The 14,619-nt window shown below is 36.8% G+C and overlaps 1 protein-coding gene across 1 annotated transcript in view; it reads right to left on the reverse strand.

The window, feature by feature from the left end:
• Positions 7,968–14,619, reverse strand: part of DNAJC5B (DnaJ heat shock protein family (Hsp40) member C5 beta) — an 83,465-nt gene continuing 76,813 nt past the window's right edge. The window contains exon 6 of the mRNA NM_001206401.1: positions 7,968–8,298. Coding sequence (NP_001193330.1) covers positions 8,204–8,298 — 95 coding nt within the window. The 3' untranslated portion in view covers positions 7,968–8,203. The remainder of the gene's footprint in view (positions 8,299–14,619) is intronic.

The raw sequence follows: 14,619 nt of genomic DNA on the forward strand, positions 1-14,619 counted from the left end.
TGGTTAACGAATCCGACTAGGAACCATGAGGTTGCGGGTTCGATCCCTGCCCTTGCTCAGTGGGTTAACGATCCGGCGTTGCCGTGAGCTGTGGTGTAGGTTGAGATGCGGCTCGGATCCCGCGTTGCTGTGGCTCTGGCGTAGGCCGGTGGCTATAGCTCTGATTCGACGCCTAGCCTGGGAACCTCCATATGCCACAGGAGCGGCCCAAGATACAGCAAAAAGACAAAAAAAAAAGTTAAAATTTGCCAAGTTGTACTTCCTTTCTACTATGAGCAAATAATACAGGATTGCTAATTTAGTAGTCTGACGTAAGTAATGGTATATTTTTACTAATAGAAACTTCACAACATGTATCTTTCAGATTTTGGTAGCTTATTTTGTACAATAGAGAAATGAAGTATAATTTCACTTTTATTAGAATAGGTAACATTTAAAGTCATGAAAAGATTATACATCTCATTGTATGAGTGATATTGAAATGCCTTATTTTTATATGTAATAGCAAATGTTCTTATCCCAATCTTATGGTATCAGAATAATGGAACAGACTGTATTAACTTGGATTATTAGACCTGTGGTATTCACTTTCAGTGTGGGAGGGACAAGTTAATAAAAGCACTGAGTGTAAACACTGTTTTGACATTAAATTAATAATTGCTTCTGACTTTACAGAACCCACATTTGTCTTAGGGCACAGAAGTGGGGTAGTAATTAAGCCCACAGACCCAAGGGTTAGACTGCCTGAGTCCAGATGCTGGTTCTCCCGTTATTAATGATGTGAGTTAATTAATGGCTCTAATTTTCCCATCTGCAAAGTAAGAAATAATAGTACCTACTTCATAGGTTTTCTATGAGGAGTAAATGAATCAATCTACACTAAGTTGTATTATATTAAGAATAGTCTGGCATAAAGTAAGTGCCATATATGTGTTATTAAAAACATTAAGTTTTCTTAGTACTATCTATACACCCTGGAAAATTATGGCAGGAACTTTATCAAAATTTAAAAATCACAATAGTTTACTAACATCAACTACTCTAGAATCACTTTGGGTTTTTTGGGTTTTTTTTTTTGGTTTTTAGGGCCGCACCCAAGGCCTATGGAGGTTCCCAGGCTAGGGGTCAAATTGGAGCTTCAGCTGCCAGCCTACACCACAGCCACAGCAACACCAAATCCGAGCCGTGTCTGCTACCTACACCACAGCTCACGGCAATGCCAGATCCTTAACCCACTGAGCAGGGCCAGGCATCGAACCCACATCCTCATGGATACTAGTTGGATTTGTTTCCATTGTGCCACAATGGGAACATCTAGAATCACTTTTTAAATTAAAAAAATAAAAAAATCCAACTCATCACTCATTTCATTAAAGTTGCTGTGCTTGGCCAGACGAGAAAAGTGGCAGGTAGCCCTACCAAGGCCACTCAAGCCTCCAAGGGAGGTGCTGCAGGGAATTGGAGGAGGGGGAGGAGGGCACAGAGCAAGTCTTCAGGAATTTGCTCTTGGGGAATTTGAGGATTTTGAGCCTTTAAGATTTGCTGGGGAAGTCAAGGGGAATTAAGTGAGAGCCAGTCCCCAGAGTAATCTTCTGGAGCAGCAAAGGGCAATTGAAGAGAAAGGTAGATAATAAAAGGAGTGACAGAAGTGAGTGTTCTTTTGAAAATAAAAGCACCTTGGGAAGGAGCTGGGCAGGGAGGTATATAGGGTTCATTTTCAAATGTAGTTGGAAATACAGGTTCATCACGGAGAGTCAGTAGAGTGGAGCTTTTAATATCAAGGACTTGACAGCCCTGTTCTGCCTCTTGCTGGCTGGGTAATTTTGGACAAGTTACTTAACCTTTCTGTTTCAGTTTTTTAAACTGAAAAAATGGCATTAATAATGCTGACAGTATTTGTCCCATAGGTAGTTGTGAGCATTAAGTGAATATATAAATAGAAAATATAAAAAGCTTATATAAAGCTCTTAGCCCAGTGTCAGGTACTAAGCATAGTGACTGTTGGTTATTATTGTTCATTCAACAATTTTTTTTTTCTTTTTATGGCCGCACTTGTGGCATACGGAAGTTCCCAGGCTAGGGGTCAAGTTGGAGCTGCAGCTGCTGGCCTATACTACAGCTCATGGCAACGCTGGATCCTTAATCCACTGAGTAAGGCCAGGGATCGAACCTGCATCCTCACTGACACCACGACATGTTCTTAACCTGCTGAGCCACAGCAAGAACTCCAACAGATTTATTTTTTAATTTATGAAAGAATGAATCATCTCTTTCAAATACAAATGCACCTTTGATCCTAAAAGCCAACACTTTCCACCTCTTTCAAACCTTTTAATTTGGGGAGCGGGATGTGCTAAGAAGAGGTAAGAGAGAGAACTAAGAAAAGCAGAAGAGAAGCAGGGAAGTGAATTGTTTTTATTTTCTCTGAAAACTTTACCCTCTTACTCAGAATAACATGTATCTTTCAGATTTTGTTAGCTAAAAATTAAATTTCCTAGTATGTGAGTTTAAAAAATAAATTTCATGCTAAATACAATAAACTGAAATGAAAGCATTTTATAGAAAAATGATATGCTAATAATATATAGTCAGTACTTCTCATTTCCCAAAATCAATCATTTATTACTTTTATAAAGCTAACCTAGGTTAGCTTTAAAATATTGCTTTGTGTGATTATGATACTTCTGAAAATGTCAGTTTAGTAAACTGTTAATGTATGTGAATGCCCAAATAGGTCCTTGTTAAAAAATTTAAGAAAATGTTGGAATTTCATTCCTAAAGTGAATATCTGTACTAAAAATTTCCCCCAATTATTCTTCACCAGAAAAGAGAGTGCATTGTAGATGAAACTTTGAGAGGAGATGAATCTGGACAACATCTCAGGAGTGGAGATATACCAGAGCAGATTACTCAAAAGAAAAAACCCTCCCAGGTAAGACCCCTCTTCCTGGCCCTCAGAATAAGAATGTGCCTGGGGGGCCCTCAGGCTTTGGAGAAGCAGACAGGGAATTTTTCAGCTATAGAAAGCTTAGTTGGCAGCACAGCAGTGAGCAGAATGTGTTAACAGCTGTCCTATAACTGCTGATTCGATTCTAGGAACTTAGTTTTGCTTCTTGGGGCCAGCCCTGGAATAGCATGAAAATTCCAGAAAGTTGTGCGCCGTCATTTGGCATTGAGCATATTTTGGTCTTCTTTTGGAGAAAGACATTTCTTGGAAATGATATTTGCTGTGAGAATCAGTTAATCAACAGGTATTTACTTGATTCTTCATTTTTAGCACTGTGCAAAAATGCAAATATAAATGCTGACTGTAGTTCCTGAAATCACTGCTAATTTGAGCCACCTACAGTTTGGAAATGGCTTTGTTTTACAGCAACCGGTTACATATGACAATCAAAGCGTCTGGTGCTTTGTAGTCTAGTACTGCTCAGGAATGATGCGAAGATTATTGTTACTTAGGTGCTTAGGAGGGCCGCAGGCTGGCAAAAGAGGGGTGGGGAGAGGAGGACTTGTGTTTCTTGAATAAAGGTTTTTCTGTGCCTGGAGAGGGACTGCTGCCGTGGAAATGGACATTTGCCTTCTAATCAATGGGAAGTGAGGTCTGGCAGGCTGCTGAAATTTCAAAAAAAGATAACTGTAATTGAGTCAGAGGCTTGATGGGGTGCCAAGCTAACATTAATTTTTACATTAGTTGAATTAGTTAATTTTGCTGTTAATATGCTAAGCCTCTCTAAAAACTAAGGATTCTAGCAGGTTTCGCATTTCTAGCAGGTAGGAATTTTTTTATTCAATGACACAGGTTAAAAATTTACTCATTTAATAAACGTTCCACAACTGTCTACCACATGTCAGGCACTGTCTTAAGCACACGGATTCAGGACACAAAACAGAAAAAAAAATCTTTGCCCTCATGGTGTGGGAGAAAAATAAAAAGTGAAAGATCCTAAGGAGAAAAAGTAGAGAAGGAGCTTAGGAATCGTGAGGTGGGGGATGTTACAGTTCTAGACAGGAAAGCCTGCAGAACTGATATTTGAGAAAGAACTGGGGGAAGTCTCTTGATTATGTTTTAAATTAACTTTGACTCAGAGCTGCAGTTTAACAGAGTAGCAAGAAGTTTCACCTCAGCCACGTTTTGTGAGTCCTTCTCCTTCTTAGGATTGAAGCGGGGTCTGCAGGATTTTGTGTTTTGTTCCTCATGTTAGTTCTCAGCTCATCTTACTCCAGCCTGGTTGTACCTGAGGTCTTAGTGTCTAGCTCTGTGTGGTTCCTTTTAGGGACCAGGTGTGGGCCCAGGAATCTTTCCTTACATTTACAAAGTCATCACTTAATTTCGTCACCCAGGCATCCAAGTGCAGTCTTCATCAGAGGCTGCCCACTGTGGGGACACAAATCTGGGCTACTCTTGGAACTTCCCCCAAAACTCTCAAACCCATCTTTAATCTAGAGGCCCCTCATGATGGCCTTCTCTTCCTAAAATTTCAGCAGGCACCTTTCTAACATCCCAAGTGCCCAAACAAAAGCATAGGTGGTTGCTTTCCAAGTATCTTAACTACCTTTGTTTTTAACCTCTAAGGCTTATGGAAGCAAGGAAGTGACCTCTTAAAGATAAATCAGGAGAGCCCTCATTCCTTTGAGTTTCTTAAGCACTAAGGACAAACCGAAATTGGTGACTGTTAAATCACCATGCCATACATTTAGATAATATGGTGACTACAAATTATTTCTATTTGTCAATACACTCAGAGAACTGAATGAAAAAATACTTTTGTTCTCCCCTTGCCTATTACCATTATGATTATTTGTGCTTGAAGTTGGAGAAGGGAATTGAATAGCATTCTGTTACCCAGACTATACCCTATCTCTCCTTCTCTCACCCCCACCAGTTGGGAGCAGATGGCCAATAGTTCAGTTTGCCTAAAAGTCCCAGTAAATGTGAAGGTAGAAAGTTGACAATGGTAAGCAGAGACACCAGGAGATAAAAAAAGAGAAATGGAGGTCAAATGTCAGACACATGGTAGTGGGAGAAGGGAGGAGGACAGGGAAGGAGATGGAGTGTTGAGAAACGGGGAAGAGAAGGGACAAAGGAGCAAGTAAATTTAAAGGGACAGTGGATGAGGGAGTGAAACAAAAGAGAACTAAGGAGTAAAAAGGGCAATGAAGAAACAAGTGAGGAGCACTCATCAGTGTTAAACTCATATGGAGGTCAGAAGTTCGGCACAGGGGTCATGGGCTGAAATCAGGGTGCTGAGGCTGTGTTTATTTCTGGAGGCTCTAGAAGAGAATCCATTTCCTTGTGTTTCCAGCTTTGAGAGGCTGCCTACATACCTCGGCTCGTGGTCCTTTTCCTCTTCCATCTTTAAAGCCTATCTCTGATGCTTCTCTGATCCTCAGTTGCAGTTCTCTGACCTTCTCCTGTAGTCACACCTTTCTCTCTCCATCATTAGGAAGGGCTCTCCATTTATCAGGACCAGAGTGATTAGACTGGGGCCCCTTGAATAATCCAGGATAATCTCCCTATCCCAAGGTCATTAGTATTCCATTTGCAAAATCCTTTTTGCCTTGAAAGTTGCTATATTCGTGGATCCTGAGAATTAGGACCTGCACATTTGGGGGACCAATGTTATACCTATCACGGAGATCCTCTAGCCTAAGTTGAAACCTTTTCTATAGATCAGAAGATGAGGCAGTGCTTTACCAGCTAAGTGTACTTCCAGACTAGGCCATGGCAAATGTGTTTTAGTCTATGTACCACTTGAAATGTAGAAATAGAATGTCATTTATGCTCAAAGAAATGTGTATTTTAATAAATAAAAATGCATACCTATTTTTATCGTGTTCTAATGTAAGACATCAAAAAATGGATTGCCTATGAAACTTTATATGAAATACCCTACTCTGATAGCCTGGAGGCCAGGATTAGGTAGTGAGCCACTGAAGTGGGCAGTTTATTTAACCCTTTATGAACCAGGGCCATGCAACCATCGCTGTGGACAATGGTCAGCATGTCCCTTCTTTCCTTGATGTCTCTCTGCTGAAATGCTGGTGGATTCAGAATAACAGCACATGATTCCAGATGGCAGCTCCTGTTGGCTCCCACAAGATGCTACGTGGCCCCTCCTCAGATGGAGAGTCGATCCTTATTTTTATGCCGCTGAGAGGCATTATGTAGAATTCATTCGCTCACTCATAGACAGCCATGTTCTTGCATGTGCCACACATCATTGCAGCTAGAAGCTAGTCTTGTGGAGGAAACATTGGCCAGAACCCCTCTGGGAATTTAATTCCACCATCTTATTCTGATTCTATTTCATGTCCTATTCTTATTGTAACCACTCTTGTACCGTTGCTCTGGGAAAGCTGGAAGTGAAGGTAAAAAATTCCACTTGCGAAAGAAAAATGAGGTCTGGGAGAGAGAGATGATGAGCTTTGTGACTTGCAGGTTGCTGTTCAGAAACAGGAGTCAGGTTTTGCTTATTGTCCTCAAGAAGGAAATGGAGTGGCTCAAATTATCCACAGGTGGAGATAGTTATCTCCTTTTCCCCTTCAAGTGGAAAGCAGCACTCATTTGTTGAGTACAGGGTTCTGAGCACTTACTGGTCACTGCTGCTGTACCTTCATGGGTACCTTCATGGGTCTTGTGTGAGAGAGTTTATATACATAAGAAGTCATATTAAGTTTGACCACGTGTATCAGCATATACAAAGTCAGGTAAAACCATCCTATACTTGTTAAACATTTGAGTTTTCAGAGTTCATTCACTTCAGCTATTTCACCTGGTCATGCAGCAGTTTGGAAGGTGGACAGAGCAGATATGAACATAGAGACATATGGAGATTAGCCCTATTATTCTCATTTCACATGTTACAGGACTAGTTGTGAGAGCTTATTTTAGAACCAGGTGCTGAATTTTCAAACCAGGGCTATTTCTACTTGATTATGTTGTTCTTTAAAAAAATACCAGTAACTCAAGAGTTAGGGTAGAGTTTTAATGATGTCAGAACTATCAGAGCTGTTAACACCAACCCTCACAATGTATATTTAATCTTGATTAGCTGTAATTTGGTGGTGGTGGAGAGTAAGAAACAAAGAAAAATGGAAGTGGCATTTCATGCAATATTATATAAAAACATAATGAGATCTTGGAAAATGCAATATTACATAAAAGAACTAAACATTTGCTGCTTACTATTTTAGAAATAGCATATGGCTTCTACTACATGATGAATGTAAGAATCAAACAAGTAAATACAGAGATGACCTCTGAGCATAAATGTTCAACATGCGCAGAGCTGAGCATTTCCTAATCAGTGTTATTAATCCCACTGAAAATAGGGTGAGTGTGCCTTTAAATTTAAATTTAGGCTATAGAATTTAGAGTTCTCTTCTTTACTGCATGTTTTTCTTTTTCTTAGTCTGGCTAATCTAAGCTTGTTGGACAAAAATTATTTTAACTTAAAATTGTTTAACACATTGGGGCTGGTTTGGGGCCAGAATGGTTTTCTGGATCATTTATAATATTTAACCAGGTTAAAGTTTTGTTTTATTTTCTATGCCAATCTAAAAATATACGGAAAACTTCTTTCTTTGTGGTTTTGATTGTCAGTTTTCAGTAAGTGACAGTTTGTAATTTTTCAAAAATATACTTTAAAATAAAATGATTTGTCTTTACCTAATAATTTCTTTCTGCCTCTTGAAATATTTCTGTAGCCATATATTGATGGGAAAAATCTACACACACACACACACACACACACACACACACACACACACACACAAATTCCTCCTAAATTCTCATGTATGGTTTGCTGATGATATTTAATGGCAGATATGAATATTGCATTTAGAAAAGTGGCTTCTGTTTTGGAATACTACTTTAGTCTATAAGGGATGAGGTCTGGCTCACATAAAGAGCAGGCTCATAAAGCCTGTCAGATGCCACTGTCTTACCTCATGCAAAGAGCATAAAGCAACTCTTAAGGCCTTTATTCATCAAAATGGAATGTGTTTCCATTAGGAGTTCTACTCAAAGTGTGAATCTGCATACTGAGAAATTATGTAGCAATCATCTTTCCTTAACCTAAAAATAAAATACAAATGTGGAAAAGTTCACAGCATTTCATGTCCACTTCTGTCCCCCATCCAGACCACCTGGAGACATGGCTGAACCAAGAGGAGGTATTGTGGACCCTCAGTGGGCTCAGTATTAAGAGTCTGTACAATAACTTCGAGGTCCTTCTCTGATTAGTTGTGTTTTCTCATTTGCATTTGTAGGCTGGAGAATAACTGGAAAGTCCATATCTAAAAATAAACAAAGCAAACCAGTAAACACTCTCTTATCATGTTACATTTTCTTTAATGGGGCAAATAGTAGATATTTTTGTTGAAATAATTGGCAAATCAGTTGCTAAGACATTGAGGATCCTATGACTTCAAAAGGGAGGATATACTGTCTTTTTAAGTTCTACCGGTTATGGAATTATAACACCAAAGCGGTAAATCCAGCTTTCACCATGAGGCAATTGCTAAAGCTGATAAACTTTAGTTCCCCCACATAAAGCTAGCATCCCAAGTTGTTATGTCCTCTCTACATCACCATATCCCTAAATCTGCCTGGAAAATTGCTAGTCTTCAGTTTTGGTGAGGAAGGGAAGAGTTCCCTTAAGAAAGTTTATTGGCAAGCCAGGGAGCACACAGTTTAGCAGACCAAATTTACCTGTGTGTTCTAAGAAACCGCAAGCTGATAATTTAGTTTAAAATGGTCCAGTGCATACATGTATTCCCAAGCAATGAGCAGAAGTGAAGGACCTCAACCTTCAACCCAGGCCTCAAAGAATCCCCCCAAATTGCAAGAAACATGAACATATAATAAAAACAAATAGAGAGATGGGAGAGCTAGAGATAGAGACTGAGAAGGAGGGATGGAAATGTTACACATAGAAATATGCACACCAAGGGAGAGTCAAGAGAAACAACAGGAGGCCAAATCAAACTCAGGAAGACTTCAAATCATGCACTTACCACACAGAATAAGAATCAGATTTGTTTTTCAAATGATCAAATGGATTTTGAAATTAATTTTAAAAATCTCTTTTAGAGATTAAAGCATCTGAAATTTTAAAAAACTTGATGAATGGGTTTAACAGCTCAAGAGGGAATGGAATAAAAGATATATTTGAGAAGATTAATCAAAATGTTACAGAGAAACAAAGACATAAAATATGAAAGTTTAAAGGACATAAAGAATAGAGTGATAATGTCAGACATATTTAATAAAACTTTCATAAGTGAAAAGAAGAATAGAGCTAATATTTGAAGATTTCATGGCTGAGAATTTCCTGGAATTGGTGAAAGACACCAATACACAGATTCAAGAACCAGCTAGGATAAATTAAAGAGAAACTCATATTTAAACATCTTCATGACATTAAAGAACACCAAAGGTAATGGTTTTTAAAGCAGTCTCACTTCCCAATAGCAACTATGGAAGGCAGCCAACTATGAAATTATATTTACAGTATACTGTAAGAAGATATCAACCTAAATTTATTGATAAACCCTCTCATTACATTTTTTTAAAGCATGATATACAGGTCTTTTCAGACAACAAAAACAGAAGGTGTGCCACCAGCAGACCCAATTTAAAAAGTAGTCATTTGAGAAAAAGAATATTATATGGAAAATTTGTGCTGTGAATAGAAATGATTAGTAAAGAAAATAGTACATATATAAGTAAAACTAAATGATTATGTACTATATAAAGCAATAATAGTAGTTTTCTTGAGGCACAGCAAGGTAGGGATCTGGCATTGTCGCTGCAGCAGCTTGGGTTGGGCTGTAGGGCAGGTTCGATCCCTGGCCTGGGAACTTCCACATGCTGCAGGTGTGGCCAAAAAATAATAATAAAATAATAATTTATGAGCCTTAAAATTAAGATAAAACTATTATAATAATAGTATGCAGAAAGGAGATGATCAGAGTTAAAGAGTTATGAAATTCTTGAATTTTTCAGGAGAGGGTATGGATAAGAATTAACTTTGAAGTTTGATAACTTAAAAATGCTTGATAAATTTTTAGGGCACCTCTAAAATTATATATATATATGTATAAACTGGAGGAGGGAAAGAAATGGCATGTGAAAAAAAATTCTATCAATACAAAAGAAATGAAAAAAGGAAAGAAAATAGAAACAAAAATATGCCAACTTAAAGTAATAATTCTAATAATAAAATATTAACAGAAACCATGTGTATATAGTACTTCTTGTGTGTCTAGCACTGTCCTCAGTACTTTATTTATATTAATTCAATAATAGCACTACAAGGTAGGTAATAATTACAGCTGTTTTACAGAAAAGAAACTGAAGCACAGATGTTTTAGATAACTAGCCAGAATTACACAGGTAGTAAGTAATAGAGCTAATATTCAAACCTAGGCAGTATTTCTTAGAATCTCTAAAACACTATGCTATATTGTCTCTCAGAAAGAGTAAGTTAGAAAAAAATATATATCATTTAAAAAAAAAACAAATGGACTTAATACTATATTTAAAAGAAAAAATATGGCCAGACTGAATAACCCCCCCCAGTAATATAGTCTTTACAAAGGACACATCAAAAAATATAAGGACAAAAAGTTGAGAACTAAAGGATGGAGCATATTTATTGCACAAACACTAATGAAAAGAAAGCTAATATAGCTATATTTTAACAAAGTAAAAATATAAGACAAACAGTATTTCTAGAGCTAGAGGGTAACTACATAATGATAAAATGTTCAGTTAACCAAGTAGCTATAAAAATTCTAAACTTATATATGCTAGTGATGTAGCCTCAAAATATATGAAGCAAAAATTGACAGAACTTTATAGAGAAATAAAAAAATCCATCATCACAGAGGAAGACTCGAATGCTTCTCTCAGTAACTGACTGATAAAGCAAGAAAAAATATCTTTAAGAGTAATAAAGAATTTGAAAAGTGCAGTATTGTCCACTGGAGTGTGTCCCTTCCCTCACCCCGTTTCTGTGTTGGCGTTCTAATCCCCAGCCCCTCATATTTGTAGAAAAGGTCTTTAAGGAGGTAATTAAGTTAAAATGAGATGCTCAGAGTGGGCCTTAGTCCAGTGTGACTGGTATCTTTAGGACACAGGCATGAACAGAGGGAAGGCCATGTGAAGACATAAAGAGAAAATAACCATCTACATGCCAAGAAGAGAGGCCGTAAGGAAACCAGTGCTATGACACCTTGATCTTTGACTTATGCTACCAGAATTGTCAGAGTAAATTTGTTTTTCAAGTCATCTAGTCTGTGGTACTTTGTGACAGCAGCCCTAGCAAACTAATACATACAACAAATTAACTTTAATAGTCATGCATGGAATGGTGAACCTAACCAATGCAAAATGTACTGTTTTGAAGCAATGTAGAACATTTATAAAATTGATTGAGTTCTAAGCAAGCCTCAAGACATTTCAAAATATTGTTTTATGTGCTCCACATTCTCTGATCACAACACAGATATGTTAGACACAAACAATAATAAAGAATCAGAAAAAAAGAAAACCCACAGGTTTATAAATTAAGACATATATCAGCCTAATTTTAAAGAAAAAACCATAATGGAAATCAGAAAATATTTAGAACTTAGATTTTATGAACATATATGCATGTGTGTGTATATGAAGCCAAACTGATACTTAAAGAAAAATTTATAGCCTTAATAGCTTAATATCAGAAAAGAAAAAAGGGAGTTCCCATCGTGGCTCAGTGATTAACGAATTTGAGGAACCATGAAGTTGTACGTTCGATCCCTGGCCTTGCCCAGTGGGTTAAGGATCCGGTCTTGCCTTGAGCTGTGGTGTAGGTTGCAGACATGGCTTGGATCCCGCGTTGCTGTGGCTCTGGTGTAGGCTGGGGCACAGCTCTGATTCGACCCCTAGCCTGGGAACCTCCATATGCCGCGGGAACGCCCCCCCCCCAAAATGGCAAAAAAGACAAAAAAAAAAAAAGAAAAAAAGAAAAAAGAAAAAAAAAGGGCTGAAAATTAAGTATAAAAATTAAGTTAGAAAATTAACAACAGAATAAAAGAAATAATGAACAATATAAATTAAGTAGAGGGAATATACAAGAGAATCAATAAAACCAAAAATATTTGAGAAAAATAAAAGCTTTAAATATCTGGTGAGAATGGCTAAAAAAAAGAAAGCAGAAATAACCAATATAAGGAATGAAAAAATGGGAAAATAATGTAGATACTATAGATGTTTAAAAGGTAACAAGAGGAAATTTTGAAGAGCTAATTTTATGATTAAAGAATAAAGGAAATCTAAATGACCTATAAACATTAAATATATTGTATCAATAATTTAAAATTTGTACAAAACGCATTCACCCAGAAAACTCTACAAAATCCTGTAGAGAGAAAGAAATCCAGTAATACACAAACTCGTCAAGAAAATTTAAAAAGGAACACTTTTCTAATTTATTTCATGAGGCAAAATCTTGATATAGAACCCATAAGAAAAGTTCGAGATAGGAAAATTATAGGCCAATTCCACTCATTTACACAGATGCAAACATTTAAAACAAAATATTAGCAAACCCATTTCTTCGACACATAAAATATTTAATGCATTATGACTGCATTGGGTTTTTATCAGGAGTTCAAGATTGTTTTAACATTGGAAAACCAATTCATATAATTCTTCACATGAACAACTTAAAGGGGAAAAATCTTGACCATCTCAATTAATGAAGAAAAAAGTATTTGTTCTAACAAAATGGTAACAGAAGACAACTTTCTTAACCTGATCAAAAACCTACAGCAATCTTTATAATTATGATTCAATCTTGAAAGCATCTTCTCTTCAGTGTTCTACTGGTAGTCTCAAGAAACACAAAAGAGCAAGGAAAATGATTTGAAAAACAATAAAGAGAAGGGAAGGAATAATCAAAACTAACACTAGTCACAGATGACATAAACAGATATATAGAAGCCCTAAAGAATTCACAGATAAATAATTTAAAATAGTTTGTCTAGTGTCTTGGATTCAAAAATCAGTGTTTTTTTAAAAAAGCACATTCTTATATACCAAAAAACCAAGTAGAAAACTAATATATAATGATTTATTTAATTGAATGAAAAAGGACAAATTATTAGGAATAAATGCAACCAAGGATATATAAGATATATCTTTTATTGAGAGCCAATGAAGAAAACCCAAATAAATGGAGAGGTGTACCATGTTACGTATTAGAGGACTCACATTTAAAGATGTCAGTTCTTCCTGATCTATCTACAGAGTCGCTGCAATTCTAATCAAGATCCCAAATATTTTATTTAAAGAAGTTTTGTTAAAAAATTTAACAAATCCTGTTCTAAAATTTATGTGAAAAAGCAAAAGGCCAAGGGTATGTGAGATTCTCCTGAAGAGCAAATTAGGAGGACTTGCCTAAACAGTGTTTTAATTGTTTTAAATGGGCCTGGTCTTGTATACATATAGACAAAATGACCAGTGCACCAGGACAGAATGCCCAGAAGCTGTTCTATGTATCTTTTAAAACTTAATATATATTAAAACCAAGACTAGAAATCAGTGTGCTGGAGGAGACAGTCTGTTTTCTGTATGGGGGAAAAAAATGAAATTTGAACCCTGCCTCATACCACTTGGAAAAATCAATTCCAGGTTATTAAATGTAAATGTCAAAAGCAAAACTATAAAATTTTGAGAAGGTCATATAGGAAAACAGTCCTTTACATCTTTGGGATAGGGAAAGATTTCTTAATTAAAACACAGAAATCATTAAATATAAAGGCAAAGATTGGCATTTTGACTATGTTAAAATTAAGAACTTTCAGCTTATCAAAAGATGCTTTAGAGTGAAACACCAAGTTCCGATCTGGGAAAATATATTTTATTTTTTCATTTTTTCTTTCTTTCTTTTTTTTTTTTTTTTTGTCTTTTTAGGGCTGCACCTGCAGCATATGTAAGTTCCCAGGCTAGTGTTGAATTGGAGCCATAGCTTGTGGCCTACGCCACAGCCACAGCAACCCCAGATCTGAGCTGCATCCGCAACCTACACCATAGCTCACAGCAATGCCAGATCCTTAACCCACTGAGCAAGGTCAGGGATCAAACTTGTGATCTCGTTGATGCTAGTCAGATTCGTTTCGGCTGAGCCACGATGGGAACTCCAGGGAAAATATATTTTAAACAAACATAATAAACAGAGTCAATACCCAAATATAAAAAAATTAGTAAGAAAAAAGCTAAGGATATAATAAAACCCTGCAAAAGATTTGAATAGGCATCTCAGCACTTCATGGAAAGAGAAACCCAAATGACCAGTAAGTTTATGAAAAGATATTCAACTTTACTAGTAATCATGGGGCTAGGAATTGAACCACTATACCCTTTTCCATCCACCAGCCTGGCACACGTTTAGTCTGATGGCAAGGATGTGAAGCAGTAGGAACTCTAATTAGCTAATGGAACTTAGTGCAACAATTTTGTAGAACAACTTGGTTTTTTTTTTCTTACTGATTTTTTTAGCTTGTAGATGTGCATTGCTCTTGACTGAGAAAACTAGCACTCATGCACCAGGAGACATTCATAATAAGAAC

This window comes from Sus scrofa, chromosome 4 (assembly GCF_000003025.6).
Source record: "Sus scrofa isolate TJ Tabasco breed Duroc chromosome 4, Sscrofa11.1, whole genome shotgun sequence".
In the NCBI taxonomy this organism is placed as follows: domain Eukaryota; kingdom Metazoa; phylum Chordata; class Mammalia; order Artiodactyla; family Suidae; genus Sus; species Sus scrofa.